Here is a 14,903-nt window from a genome sequence, read left to right as displayed (position 1 = left end):
CTGTTTCCCCTATATATGGTATATTACAGGTGCAATAAATACAGTATGCTCCAGGGTGGGCCAGCAGAGGGAGTGGGTCTTTGGATGAGTTGAGTAAGCTTTTTAATTTTGCAGGAGGTTTAAAAGGTGGCTTTGAGGTTGTATTTTTGTGGTATTCTGTTTACTGTGTGTGATGCAACTCAGCTTGTCCTGTATATTTGTATATGCTCCAGATGATGATCTTAATATGAAGATCAATACGTCAGGAAATTAAAAGAGTTATTTATAACACGGTTGTAAAGTCCATAATTTTTAAAATGAATGCTGATCACCGTGCAACACTAAAACAAAGGAAAAGCACATCAGTTCTATTGCAAAATCCATTTATTGACTCATCAGCAATCTGGTTTCCTACAAAGATCACCTCTATTATACCATAAAAACACACTCACTATCTCTACTTTCTCATTCTAATACATTAACTCTTTCTTGTCTTTTCTCAAGCCATACGTGTAATATTCCGGGCCATTTGAATGTAGTACAATCAAGTAAAGTTGATCATATTAGTATAGTGGAATTTGGAAAGAACCTGCTGTAATTGAAATCGATCTAATGAACTTCTTCGATTCATCGATGGATGTCTTATTATAGAAGTAGGGATAATAAATAATTCATCTTTAACTTAATTAAAATTTAAATTAATTTAATTAAAAATATTAATGAATTGCTATTTTCTAATAAAACTTTGGTGAGGATATATCGAGTTGCTTCTGTAGTAAATCCAAACCAGTCAATGAATCCATCTAATTGATCTACTGATTCACCTTTAGTTGAAAACTTTGATTGAACTATAATTGATATCTCTATAAAAGTGGAATAACAGCTATCATAGTCATTATTAAATTTTAATATTACAAAATACTGGTGATTCGAGCAGCTTCATCATCTTTTAAGCAGAACAGTAGGAGGGGAACTCCAGTGGAGAAGACTGTATTTTCATAAGCTGCTCATTGGTTATTTTCTGAATATGTTACTGTCAACTACTTTCCTGCAAAAGAGTAATAAATTTTAATGTGCTTTCATTTGAATAATTAGTTGACAGTTCGAGAAGAATGTGACATAATGCATACACCTTTTTATACGATTAGTCAGTACATTTTCTTTTTTCCTAGGAAATGACAGTATAACATATCTGTTTCAGAATTCATAAATAAGTTTGAAGATGCTTTGAAATGACTTTAAAATTCTCACAAAAAAGTGAATACACCTTTAAATTTTCAATATTCTCCTATATGCACACACCCTTTTTATACGATTAGTCGGTACATTTTCTTTTTTCCTAGGAAATGACAGTATAACATATCTGTTTCAGAATTAATAAATAAGTTTGAAGATGCTTTAAAATGACTTTAAAATTCTCACAAAAAAGTGAATACACCTTTAAATGTGGACGGTTTGCCTGTTCTGGGGGATGAAAAACTCCCTACCTCTGTATGAGACCGGCTTAACTTGCCTTTCATCGAAACAGACCAGATAAAGGCTCTTCACGTCACAGACAGGAATCAAACCCAGGTCTTTCCAACCAAAAGGCTTTGTCTATACCAACTGAGCTATGAAGACTCTATATAAAGAATAAAAAGAATATAAATAAATTCATATTACAATAAGAGCTGTTAGTTGTTTCCCTTAGCATGTTCTTTAATTTTAATGATTTTATATTCTTTGTCTTCACTGAGTTTTCAGCGATTTTCTTTTTAACATATATGAAATGGTGGGTAGTTGCTTGTTGTGAACAGGCCAAAAACTTGCAGTTATTCCACTAATCAGCAGACATAGTTTAGGTTTGAGGATCAAAAGTCTGTTTTAATAAAATAACAGTATCAAAATTTGTTTCATTGTTATAAATTTGGAAATGCCTTTAGCACAGGAAAACACAAATAATAATTTCCATAAATAAAATATAATAAAATTATACTTAGGTTTATTCACGAAATAAATAGCTGTATCAGCTTCTGATAGCATTTTTAAAAAAATATAAAAGTATTATTTAATACTTTTCAGAAATATCTACATAAAAAATAAATAAAGTCATCTGAAAAATTAATAAGAAGTCAGATAACTCAGCAGGTTCCCTGGAATAAGATATCCATCCAAGTTTTACATAAACAAATCTTTAAGTATTACAATTATGTGGTATTAATTTCGATCAAAAATCATTTTGCAGTAACAAAAACAGCTTTCACTAATCTTACAACCAATTAATTCATGCTTTCTCTAAAACCATAGTCAAAAACCATATTTTAAAATATTTTCTTAATGAGCATGCTTACTTTGTAATGTACACATATTTTCCACTATATTGTTCCTGAATAATATTTTTAACAGTGGGATTACTCTGATGAACTAACTTGCCTTCCAGCAGTGAGATGAACAATTTACTAAATTCTTGAGCATCCTTAAAGAAAAAAATAAAATAAGATAATTACTAAATAGTGTTAAAAACACACCACAAAGAAATATAGCAGCTAATGGAAAGCAAGCTACCTCAGTCTTAAATCACTGTGTTGTAACAAATAATGGGTAAGGTCAACACCAGCAACATCACACATTATGGTTAACTCAGAGTTTGGTGGATAGAAGGAGGAGAGGTGATATGATTGAGACTTTTAAACTGTTGAGAGGTGGTTACAGGGTTGACACTGGGGAGTTCTTTCACTTGGTTGAACAGCGGGAAGGAGTGATGACAAGAGGCCATCCCTGGAAGTTACGAAAGGAATCTGTGAGCAAGAGGGTGAGGAGTGATTTCTTTGCATGGAGGGTAGTTGAACCATGGAATGCATTGCCTGACGGAGTGGTGAGAGTGAGAACGGTCAATGAGTTTAAGGAGTGGTATGAAAGACTGTGTTTCTTGGGGGGGGGGGGGGCTTCCCCTCGATGAGTCTTGATAAACTTTGTGTTTCTTAGGAAGGACCTCCCACGATGAGTCTTTTGGCTCCATGGAGGCCTGAATAATAATAATAATAACTCAGTCAATATATGAAACTATTAGAAATCCTGATCACAGATTGAAGCATCAGTGCAATTTCAAAGGCCAATACAGCAAACTCTCTTGGGTGGTGTGAGTTTATTATAGTGAAATATGACAGTAATATTATTCTGCTTTAAAGCATGCATGTTGAGCACACACAACTGTGTACTATAAAGTGCATTTTTCATCCATAATACTAATAAACACCATACAGAAAAGGGCTTAAAGAAATCATAAAAATGTATGTTTAAAATCTTTAAGTCATACATTTGCAATAGTAACTAGAGTAGAACAAAGTCTTTGAGTCGATAAATGCTGGTAATAACACATGCCAATACTTGCTTTCAACATAATATACATTTTAAGAATTTTTTTTTTTTAACAATTGCTGTATTTCACAATATAATATATTTACATAATGCAGCTGGAAAAACATTGGGACACTGCACCCTCTGATTGGGGAAAACCCTTGATTCTTGTCATAACGAGAAGAATCAGTCTTTTTCAAGTGAAGGTGAATTAGCCAGCCTCATATAGAAGTAGGACACCCTCCTCCTCTTCCCCTGAAACTGTTATTTCATCCTGTGTATAGCAAACTGACTAGATTATACATGCAATTAACAGACAAAAATAACATTAGTAGACAGTACATGGCACAGTGTGCTGACAGCAGTAGTGACATGGCCTAAACTGACATTTCAAAACTGAGTAATATCAGTTATGGCATCCTTATGTAACAAGGATGAAAGAATAGAGACAATAAAACTATTTTTATATACTACTTTTCTTCGTATTAAACAACAACAAATCAACCAGACTCTAATTTCTTAAGATTTTTAAACTCTAAAACTATTCTGCACATTATGTAGTATATCACCACATATATCATTTATGCCATGCACAGCTGAATCATCCTCTTATACAACTATGGATAAATATGAGTTGTTCTTCTCCATTGCCATAAGCTAAGTTATGAACATATACAATACTATTTATTACTAGTTACTTTTTGGCATAGTAACTACCTCTCATTACATGTACTTCCTGAACTGTGCCAGTTCAGGAAGTATATGTTTTCTGTTACCTAAAGAAATCATATAAATGTACATGTGATTTAATTGCTTCAGATTATAAGTTCATGTGCAGTCCATCTCATCTGATAACCACTTCCCACACCACTCTCACACAAAAATCCTCTAAATCATTTGCATATTTTCCTGTATCAAATCTCCCTAAACTTTTCTTTTCTGCCTTAAACTGGCCACTCATGCACAAGTGGTTCTTGTCTCTAGATCACCAGCTCACATATAGCTCATTTCACTCTTTAGTACTTTATTAAAGTACTAGCCAGATAAGGATTTCTTAATAACCGGTTACTTATATTTTTCAAATCAACAGATTCTTTATTCTTTGTGTTAAAGCTTAAGTGCTGGAGAAAGTCATGTTGGAAGCTTAATAGAGTGAAACAGCACTGAGATATAAAAAATAATATTTAATTCTTTCAATATTTCATCTCGGTCACATCTTCAGGAAGTACAATATGGGACTCGCACTGCACCACACCACACAAAACTAAGTGAAACACATTGCTGAAAGACTCAAGTCCTAACTAGGTGGGACACCTTTTATAAGCACCTAGGACATAAACCAGGATCTTGAAGTATTAGTGTTTCCTACATTTTGGGAAGCTTTAGGCAATCCTCTTTATTCAAATTAGGCTGATTTTGGAGAACAGTAGCAGATTCTAAAACAGTCTTTCTTTTCTTTCCTAAATTTACTGCTATGGAGCATGGCAGTCTTTTTCCAATTGATTCTATGAGTCATATCCAGTGTAAAATTAAATTCTCAAAGAAGTTTTAAAATGGGTAGTGTTTTTTTTTTTTTATGTAAGTGGTAATGGCCAGTAAGGCAGGCCATGAAATTTTGGTATTGTTTGGATAATTTATGGCTGAGGAAATCAGTAGCATCTTCTATGGATCTAGGGGGGGGGGGGGGGGAATCGGGTTGAATTTAAATAAGCCATATACTGGAAGAGGGAGACAAGAAATGAAGGGTTTAAGTTTTCTGTGATTTCAGGAGGCCAAAAAGAACTATTTTGAGTAGACTTTTTTAGTCTAACAGATAAGCTTAGGTGTTGAAGGTTACTTATTTTTAATGGTATTAACAACACCAAATGAACTATTTTATAAAAAGAGATGTTTATTAAGATGTTGATTTGAAATTCAGAGAAATATAAGCAAGTATATGCACAACACAGCATGTATATGCAAAAGTGAAACAATACAAATTGTAACGGACAAAAGATCTAAAGTCCTAATTTGGTGCCCTCTAATATTGTAAAAAAGTATTATTGCTATGTGGGAATTGCTTTTAAGATAACAGTCTCCCAAATTTTATGCAACCATATTTGGTCAGGTTAGGAGAATTCTTCATAGCTATGGCTGAATCAAAAAAATAATCTTTCGGATCTGTAACAAGTTTTAAATAGCACGTTTTTTTTTTTTTTTTACCATTAAATCCTGTGTGAAAGGGTGTCCAAAGCATGGTCTGCCAGTCCTGACATGCCATAATAATGGTAGTAAATGTATTTTTTGTGTTCTTCCTGACTGCTCATAGTAGGCCAAGTCACAGTGTTAAGGAATTTCATACACTCCAGAGTATGCTAGAGGGTGAAGTTTATTCTTAGGAGAGCAAATCACAGTTGCTAATTTAACATGAGGTTTGAATGTGGTGCAAAAGCTATGTTCTATAAGTATGTTGGCTATCTTTTCTGATGTACCTCTGATATAGGGAATAGGAATGGCAATGTCATGTTCCTGTGTATTAGAGGAGGGAGAAGTAATGGGGCTATGTAGTATTTTATCTATTTTGTAGGAATTGTAGCTGTTGGCCAAGAAAGTATGGTGCAGACATTTGAGTTCTGTGTTGCATTTAGAACTTGTTACATATCCGAAAGATTATTTTTTGAGTTAGCCATGGCTATGAAGAATTCTCCTAACCTGAACAAATATGGTTGCATTAATTTGCCAAAAATTTAGGAGACTGTTGCTCTTAAGTTAACAGTCTCCCACATAGCTGTAATACTTTTTTCTTTTACGACATTAGAGGGCACCAAATTAGGACTTGGGATCTTTTGTCTGTTACAATTTGTATTGTTTCACTTACTCACTGTTGCGTATACATGTTGTGTTGTACTCCGAAGATGTCGATTTGAAAATTCAGCGAAATATAAGCAACTTAATAAACATTTTTTTTTTTTTATTATAAAATAGTTTGTTTGGTGTTGTTAATACCAGTAAAAATAAGTTATGGGTAGACTTTTTAATTTCTTAATGTGAGACTCAGTGGGATCACAATCTAAAGTTCTCTAGGTGGAATAGTCTCCATCCATTTTTCTATCGTATTCACTGGTAGAGATACCAGTAGTGCTCCACTTATCAATTCTGGTGATGACTATATAATGTTATCTTTGCATAGTTTCTTGAGGGTATTAGTGTTTCCATATTTTGGTGCATTTTATGCACTCATATATATATTCAAATTAGGCTGATTTTTGAGAGCAGCAGTAGAGTCTAAGAACAGTCTTTCTTTTCTAAATTTACTGCGGTGGAGCATGATGATATTTTACCAACTGATTCTATGAACCATATCTGAAACGTGGCTGCATTTTTTATATTCTTCCATATGGATGGTGGCTGATTTTTATGTCCCAAACTTCTCCCATTGTAGAGTACAGCAGGAAAACAGTTCTGCAAGCTATCAGATAGTACAAACAAACTAATGAAAAAAAAAAAAAACTTATGGTGACACATCAGGAGACTTTCCAATCAATTGGTCAAAAAATCATGTTGCCACTTTCATATCAGATTTAATACCACTTTCCTTCATAATGTGATCCATATAGATAATAAATAACAGAGGGAATAAAGTAGATCCTTGTCTGACACCAGATTTAACATTAAACCACCTTCCTGTACTTCCTTCAATTCTAACTGCTGAATTACTACTCAAATAAAGAACAAGTATTGATTGATATAATGCCCCATTGACACATATAACTGTAGCATTTCGAATAGCTTCTCTCTTGGCACCTTGTCATATGCCTTTTCCAGATCGACAAAACTTAAATACAGATCTTTGTTATATTCCCATGCTTTCTCGACTATTTGTCGTAAAGTGAAAATCTGATCCTGACAGCATCTATTTGACTGAATCCAGCTTGTTCTTCATCAAGCTTCTCTTCCACAATTCTTCTCAATCATTTCTAAAGTAAGACTTTTATACCTCCATACTTGAGCATTTCTGGTCGAATATCATCTACTCCTGCTGCCTTTCCATTTAAGGCTTTTGATGGCTTTTTCTACTTCAAGTATGAATATGTATTCTGACTGCATGCTTGGTCAGTGTTTTTTACCACTATGCTGTCATTACTGCTTGTTTCATTTAGCAATTTTTCGAAGTAATTACTCCATACTTCAAGGATATCTTTTCCTCCAGTTTTCATCTCAACTTTATCATCTCTAATTCCTTTTACAGCACTCTTTCCTCCATTTCTCAGCTTCTTCAACAACCTCCTGGATATCTTGCCACCTTCTTGATATTTATTTTCTATGTTCTTTTCAAAGTCCTCCCATGACTTTTGTTTAGCTAGTTTTACACACTGTTTAGCTTTCTTACATTTGTCTCTGTATTCTCTAAGAGCACAAGTTGACTTATTTGCCAGGAACTTTTGATATGCTTTCTTCATTTTCTTCATTGCCTCTTTAACTTTCTGTGTCCGCCATGGAGTTCTGATTTTTCTATCCTTACAGACCACTTCACCACCTGTTTCTCTGACTGAATCAATCAATGTGTTCTTCAGGGCTTGCCACTGAATCTCTAAGGTTTGGTTCCTGTTCTCAAACTCTTTCATTTTTTGTTCAATCATGTTTGTGTATTTTAGTTTACATCTGAGAGTTTCTCAACTTTTATTCTCTTTAAAACTTTCTTACATGTTCTTCTTTTCAATATGAAATTCAATTTTATCCTGCTCAAGACTAAATGGCAATCACTTCCAATTTCAAATCCTCTGTACACTCTGGTGTCTTGCATTAGAGAGAAAACATCACTATCTACAATAACATAATCAATGAGACTTTTCTTATTCCTTGCCTCTTCTCTCCATGTGAATTTGTGCAAACTTTTATGTTGGAACATGGTGTTAATAATAACCAGTCGATGTCCTGAGCAGAAATCCAACAGGTATTTGCCATTATTATTAGCTTTGCTCTTTTCTCCAAATTTTCCCAATATGTATGTCCGACAAACATTTTCTACTCTGCTATTTAGATCCCCAACAATGACCAACTTTTCCTTTTTCATTGTGTCAGTTGCTTTCTCTAAAGCCTTAAAAAATTCCACCACATCTACCTTAGTAGAACCTTCTGTGGGACCATAGGCACAAATAAGTCTCATTGTCCAGTTCCCCCATTCTGATATTTTCTCACATCACTCTAGTTGAAATTGCCTGCCATTCAAGAAGATTAGCCTCGTATTTAGTGTTGAATACTGTGGCTTTTCCTTTTACCTTGATTGTCTTGGCCTGAATATAACGTTTTATATTTAATGCTCAGAAAGATCTCACCAGTTTTTGCCTTTTTTGTTTCAGTAACCCCTATTATATTGATCTGATACTTATCCAATTCCTCAGTGCTAGCTCTATTTCTTTGCCATTCAGGCTTCTTATGTTGATAGTACCAATCTTTAACTCTGGTGATGTTGAGTTGGGGTGTGCTTTCAGATTTGTTCCAGTAGCTGACTTTTCGCTGTTTGCCCTGGTTCCCTGGTGAAAACAACAGGAGCCTTGTTTAACCAGGCGACCCCAGCTGGCATAAAATTCTGTCATTTTGCAACATCATTTTTTATTTTGGTTTAAGCCAATAAGAATGCAATTTCGTCGGCTAAATTCCAAATTGCCAATCCATTCTCGTTCGTTCAGTATCCAGGAAGATACCTAACAGGGTGCACCATGAGAAGGTGAGGATTGGACATTAGGTCAGAAGCCCTGATCGGTTCTCCACATTCCTTTAAAGGCTATGTGGAAGTCTCCTCTCAGTTATATAGCTTTGACCCTTAAGCACCCCAGTTTCCTTCTTAAGTCTTTAAAATAATTTATCAATAATAGTAGTGTCACAGTTAAATTATCAGGTTTATGAAAATAGACGAATGAAATACTGTAGTTTCATCTTAAATATAAATTCAAGGTATGTTTTTCAAAATGCATTTCATAATGAATCTATTTTATAATAATTTAATCCCTAAATCACAGGTCATATACTTTAACTCACTTGGTCATATGCTTTATATGACCTTTTAAAGTATATGACCAAGTGAGTTATACACTTTATAACCCAGTTAGTTATAAAGTATATTTTACTTGACAAAAAATCATATTCTTGTTTTAATCTTTATCTTAGTATAAGCAAACAAAGCTTGTACATGTTGTTGAAAGTTGTTTTTTTTTTCATTTGGTTATAAATTAAATTAAAGATGCCAAGAAATTATATTCTTGTTTAATACTTTATCTAAATATATGCAAAAAAAGTTTGAGTGTGGAGTATCTTCCCAACTATGCTACTTGTATATAGGAGCTAGTTGACACAGCCCCTATATATTAATTACACATTAATTGCCTTAGTATCTCATAGTGCAACGCACACACACACCCTTTCGGGTGGGTGTGTGCTATGCATCATGGGATACTATAATTGTATCCCATTATAATTGTGTGCTATACATTATGGGATATAATGCTATGCATTATGGGAATGACAATAACCCGGACTCTAAAGGATAGTGACTGCAATCCTTCCCTTAATGCATAGCATTATACACACCTGAAAGGATGTGTATTTTGCATTATTGGATACTAAGGCAATTAATGTGAAGTCACTAGCCTCTATATATACAAACAGCATAATCACGAAGATACTTTATGTGCAAACTTTGTTTCATTATACTTGGATAAAGGATTAAACATGAATATAATTTCTTGGTATCTTTAATTTAAAGCTTGTGCATGAAGTATCCTTACATTTGGTCTACTTGTATAAAGAAGATGACAACTTCACACTAACTTCTTTAAGTATTTTCCTACTTCTAAATAGAAAATAAATGGACTTCTACATTGATTTAACATTGTATCTTTCCATGGGTCTGGTTCCCACTGATGACAATAAAAGTCAAAACTAAAGTGGGTAGTGACCCTTCCCATTATGCATAGTAATATATACATCTGAAAGGAAGAGTGCTTTGCATTATAGGATATCAGAGAAATTCATGTGAAGTTGGCAGTCTCTATATACAAGTACACTAGTCATGAAGACGAGCATGCCACCTTTGTTTACAACTGGATACCAACAATTGAGAACTATAAATCTTCTGCCACACTATGATAAAGGTGAACTGAGGAGGAAGCGGAGGGTAATGATAGCAAACAAATCAATATACATACAAATATACTATAATTGGCCTTTAATTTGCTACCTCCATCTTGAAGGCAACTTTGGAGCCTATGTAACAGAAATGGTGTCCTTTTTCCACTCCTTCAGAAGCGCTAGCTTTAATAACACTTGAGACAGTTTAATATGCACAGTAATTAATTATAAAAATAAACAATGGACATTTCATACTGAAGTTAACAGCACATCATCAGTGTGGAACAAACAAGCAATTTAATGAGAAGGTCAACATAAATTCAGTATTAACCATGCTACTGGCTAGGACGTATATATACGTCCAAGTTTCCATGGATGCAAAGTGCATATTAAAATTGTAATACCATTGATATTACATGGAAATATATGATGGATACGAAGTATATGAGGATCCGTATTTGATTCATAATGGCCGGTAAGGTGGTTAATCATAACTGATATCTGCATCTTAGATGAGAAACAGAATCAGAATAACCACATCAGGAGGAAGGTCTAAACAGAGAGAATGAAAGGTTTCAGCCAAAGATATGTTAGTGAATAAAGAGATGATGCCCAAACAGACCAGAATATCAGAATTTTTTAAGGAAATATGTTTGTTCTTCTCTAGATGAAGATAAGAAGTTTTTAAGGACATATCTTTGTTCTTCACTAGGCGAAGATATTTAAATTTGTAATAGTCAAGTTATTTCAGCTGGAAAAAAATGGCATCTATAAACAAGAAGAGCAAGAAGGTGAAGATTGCAAGTCTCCTGCCACACTATGATAGAGGCGAACTGAGGAGGAGGGCAATGATAGCAAATAAATCAATATGCAGGTTATGTAGAAAGAATGATGTAGGATTTGTGGACCTATGGTCTGAGTATACGGGAAAGAAGGATTTGTATAATGCTGATGGACTGCATCTAAATGGTTTTGGTGTTAGGCGTCTAGAGAGCTCTTCACCAAGTGTGCTGAAGCACAAATTCAGGAAAACTTAATCAATTACGGTAAATGCAGGTGAGTGTGTGTGTGAAAGCACCCACAAGACAAATGAGTGTGAGAATAACCAACAAGTGCAGAATCTAGTCTCTCAAACAAAAATAATGAATAGGGCAGTCAATTCAGGAAGTAAAGGTGGTTGGGAACCTGAAGGGATACTGCAGTTTCTATATACTAATGCCAGAGGTATCAGAAACAAGAGGTAAAAGTTTGTATTGGTTAGTGCAACTTTGCCAAAAGTTATAGGCATTGGTGAGCCTTGCCTAGTAGATAATCGAGTTACAGGGATAGAATATAAAGGGTTAGTATTTTCAGGGAAGATAGAGAGGATGGCATGGGGGGGGGCACTACTGATGAGAGCAGATGAATTGCAGCCTAAAAGTGATTATTATGGGGGAATTTGACTATTGAGATAGAGATTGGAAGGAAGAAAGATCACGTGACAGAAAGGAAATGGAATTCACACCTACTGAGAGATAATTATTTGAGACAGCATATGATGGAGGGGACTCAGAATGCAAGAGTGTTGGACCTGGTCATGGGATCAGAAGAGCTATCCATAACCAAGGTGGCCAAATTGCCTCTGATTGGCAAATGCGACCATGCAGTCTTGACTTGCATGCTTGTAAAACATGAGGAATATTCCTCATGATTGTAAAACATGAGGAATATTCTTTCAAGAAGAGGTATATGTGGAACTACAAGGCAGATGATTATAACAAGCTTAGGAGGAAGGAAGCTTGAAGCTGTCCCATGGCATAAAACACTGCACAGGAAGGATGTTAGTAGTGCAATGGAACAGCTGCCAAAAGAAAAAGCTGGAGATGATGGAGTGTCAGTAGAATTACTGAGAACAGCTGGGGTTGAAATAGTAAAAATACTGAAATATGTCAACAGGTTTGGAAGAAAATATACTGTCCTAGAGAACATTAATATTCATCTCAATTCCTAAAAAATCAAATCCCAGAGATTGTGAAAATTATAGAACCATCGCTTTAATTTCAAGTAAAGTTATGCTGAAAATGATCCAACAAAGTCTGGAGTCATATGTGAGAAATGTCACAAGAACAGACAGGCTTTAGGAGAGGTAGAGAAACTAGAGATCACATTGTAAACATGGGATGGATTGTGGAAAGCACAAGAGAATTTCAGAAGGAAGTATGTGTTATTGATAATAAGAAAGCTTTTGATTGTGTGGATCATAACAGACTGTGGATTGTAATGAAATCAATGGGAATACCTGAGCATCTAATTCTCTTGATAAAGAACTGTATGACAACCAAAAAGCTTCAGTAAAAACAGAGCATTTGAGTGGAAAAAGGGGTTTGGCAGGTTGTATACTGTCATCCTATCTTTTCTATGTATAGTGAATACATTATGAGAATGCTAAGTTACACAAAGTCCCAGTTGGAATTAAGACTGATGGAAGAAAAATAAATATGACAAATATGATAAGAATATGATACTCTGTGAGGGTATCATGGTTACACAAATTAGAACAAATGGGGATGGATATGTGGATAAGAGGATTGCTGCTGGACAGTTATCAAAAAGTGGTATATGGAGGAGCAGAGTCCAGACGAAAATTGGTGACTAACAGTGTGTGTGTGTGTGTGTGTGTGTGTGTGTGTGTGTGTGGCACAAGGTTCGGTTCTAGGAACACTACAGTTTAATTTGTACATAAATGATATAGGAAATAACCTGAAAAAAAAAATTCAGTTATTTGCTGATGATGCAAAATTAAGTAGAGTAATAGTTATAAATTAAAGATGTGCCAAGAAATTATATTCTTGGCATCTTTAATTTAATCCTTTATCCAAATGTAAGCAAACAAAGTTTGCACCTGAATTATTTTCAGGACTGGACAACTCATATAAAGAAGCTAATGACTTCACATCACTTGCCTTAGTATCCCATAATGCAATGCATTATGGGAAATGTCACTACCCGGACCAGTTTTGACCTTTAATTAGGTCTCATCAGTGGGAGCCAGACCCAGAGGTGATATCAAGGTTGAAGTAACGTACAAGTCATATTTCCATATACAAGTAGCCAAAAGGTGTCACACTTTATTATTAAAATACTCTGGATTAGAGATAAATTACTAATAACCCTTCCAAGCTTCACATCATCTGGAAACAACTGAATATCCCCCTGCAATCCACTGACAATGTCACTGATATAAAGGTTAAACAATATAGGTCCCAGTTACAAGAGCAGTAGATGAGTGAAAGGGATATACTGCCATTTTCTTGGACTTAGCGAAGGCATTTGACAGGGTGCCACATGATAAGAGACTTTTAAACTGTTGACAGGTGATTACAGGGTTGACACGGGGGGGAAATTCTTTGGCTTGGTTGCACACAAACTGGCCTCTAATTAGAAATATGTCATTGGTCAAATATATATGTCTAATTATAGGCCAGTTTGTGTGTCATCGGTAGTTGTTAAGATCTTGGAGAAATTAGTGAGGGACCGTATACAGCATTGGGCAGATGAGGGTAATGTTATCTGTGAGAGTCAACATGGATTTGTGAAGGGATGCTCTTGTTTTAATAATATGCTAGCCTTTTATAATAAAGTTACAACAGCAGTAGATGAGGGAAAGGCATATAATGCCATTTTCTTGGACTTAGCAAAGGCATTTGATAGGGTGCCACATGATAAGCTGATATTTAAGTTGCAGCACATGGGTCTGGATGTCAGGTTGGTCAACTGGATTCAGGATTGGCTGTTCGATAGATATCAGAGAGTGTGTATGGTGGAGAAAATTCAAAGAGGCAGAAGGATACAAGTGGGGTTCCACAGGGCTCAGTACTGGGACTATATATTGTTTAACCCTTATATCAATGACATTGTCAGTGGATTGCAGGGGGATATTCAGTTGTTTGTGGATGATGCAAAGCTGGGAAGGGTTATTAGTAATAGTGCAGATGTGGTAGTCCTGCAATAGGATTTGAACAAGCTGATAGATGGGCAAATGAATGGGGGTATCAGTTTAATGCAGCAAAATGTAAGGTCTTGAGGTTTGGGACACATCGATTGGGATGCTGCATACTCTATTGGAGGAACTATACTGGAGGAAGCAGAGGAGACAAGAGATCTCGGGGTTGATGATTGATAGAAACCTGAAATTTAGGGGACATATTGCAAAGGTGGTGAAGGTAACACAGAGGATTGCTGCTATAATGAGAAGGACACTGAACTGAAGAGATAAAAGAGTTATCATTCTGTTGTATAAGACTCTGATCAGACCACACTTGGATGTTCTCAGATTTGGTCCCCAGGATTTGAAGGGGATAAATTAACTGTGGAAAGGGTACAAAGGCAGATAACAAAGACAGTTTCAGGACTGTACAATGTTAGTTATGAGGATCAGCTCAGGGAATGTGGACTGCAGAGTTTGGTGGATAGAAGGAGAGGTGATATGATTGAGACTTTCA

The 14,903-nt window shown here is 35.2% G+C and overlaps 1 protein-coding gene across 3 annotated transcripts in view; it reads right to left on the bottom strand.

The window, feature by feature from the left end:
- Window positions 1–14,903, bottom strand: part of LOC150105315 (ubiquitin carboxyl-terminal hydrolase 48-like) — a 776,830-nt gene that overhangs the window by 599,419 nt on the left and 162,508 nt on the right. For all 3 annotated transcript variants that reach the window (XM_090394693.1, XM_090394696.1, XM_090394694.1), the window contains one exon: window positions 2,310–2,434. In XM_090394693.1, the coding sequence (XP_090250819.1) occupies window positions 2,310–2,434 (125 nt within the window). The remainder of the gene's footprint in view (window positions 1–2,309; window positions 2,435–14,903) is intronic.

This window comes from Typopeltis vanoorti, chromosome 6 (genome assembly GCF_054136105.1).
Source record: "Typopeltis vanoorti isolate ZY-2024b chromosome 6, IOZ_Tvanoo_1.0, whole genome shotgun sequence".
Taxonomy (NCBI): domain Eukaryota; kingdom Metazoa; phylum Arthropoda; class Arachnida; order Uropygi; family Thelyphonidae; genus Typopeltis; species Typopeltis vanoorti.
The sequence above is the reverse complement of the archived record's forward strand: the minus strand, read 5'-3'. Positions and strand labels throughout refer to the sequence as shown.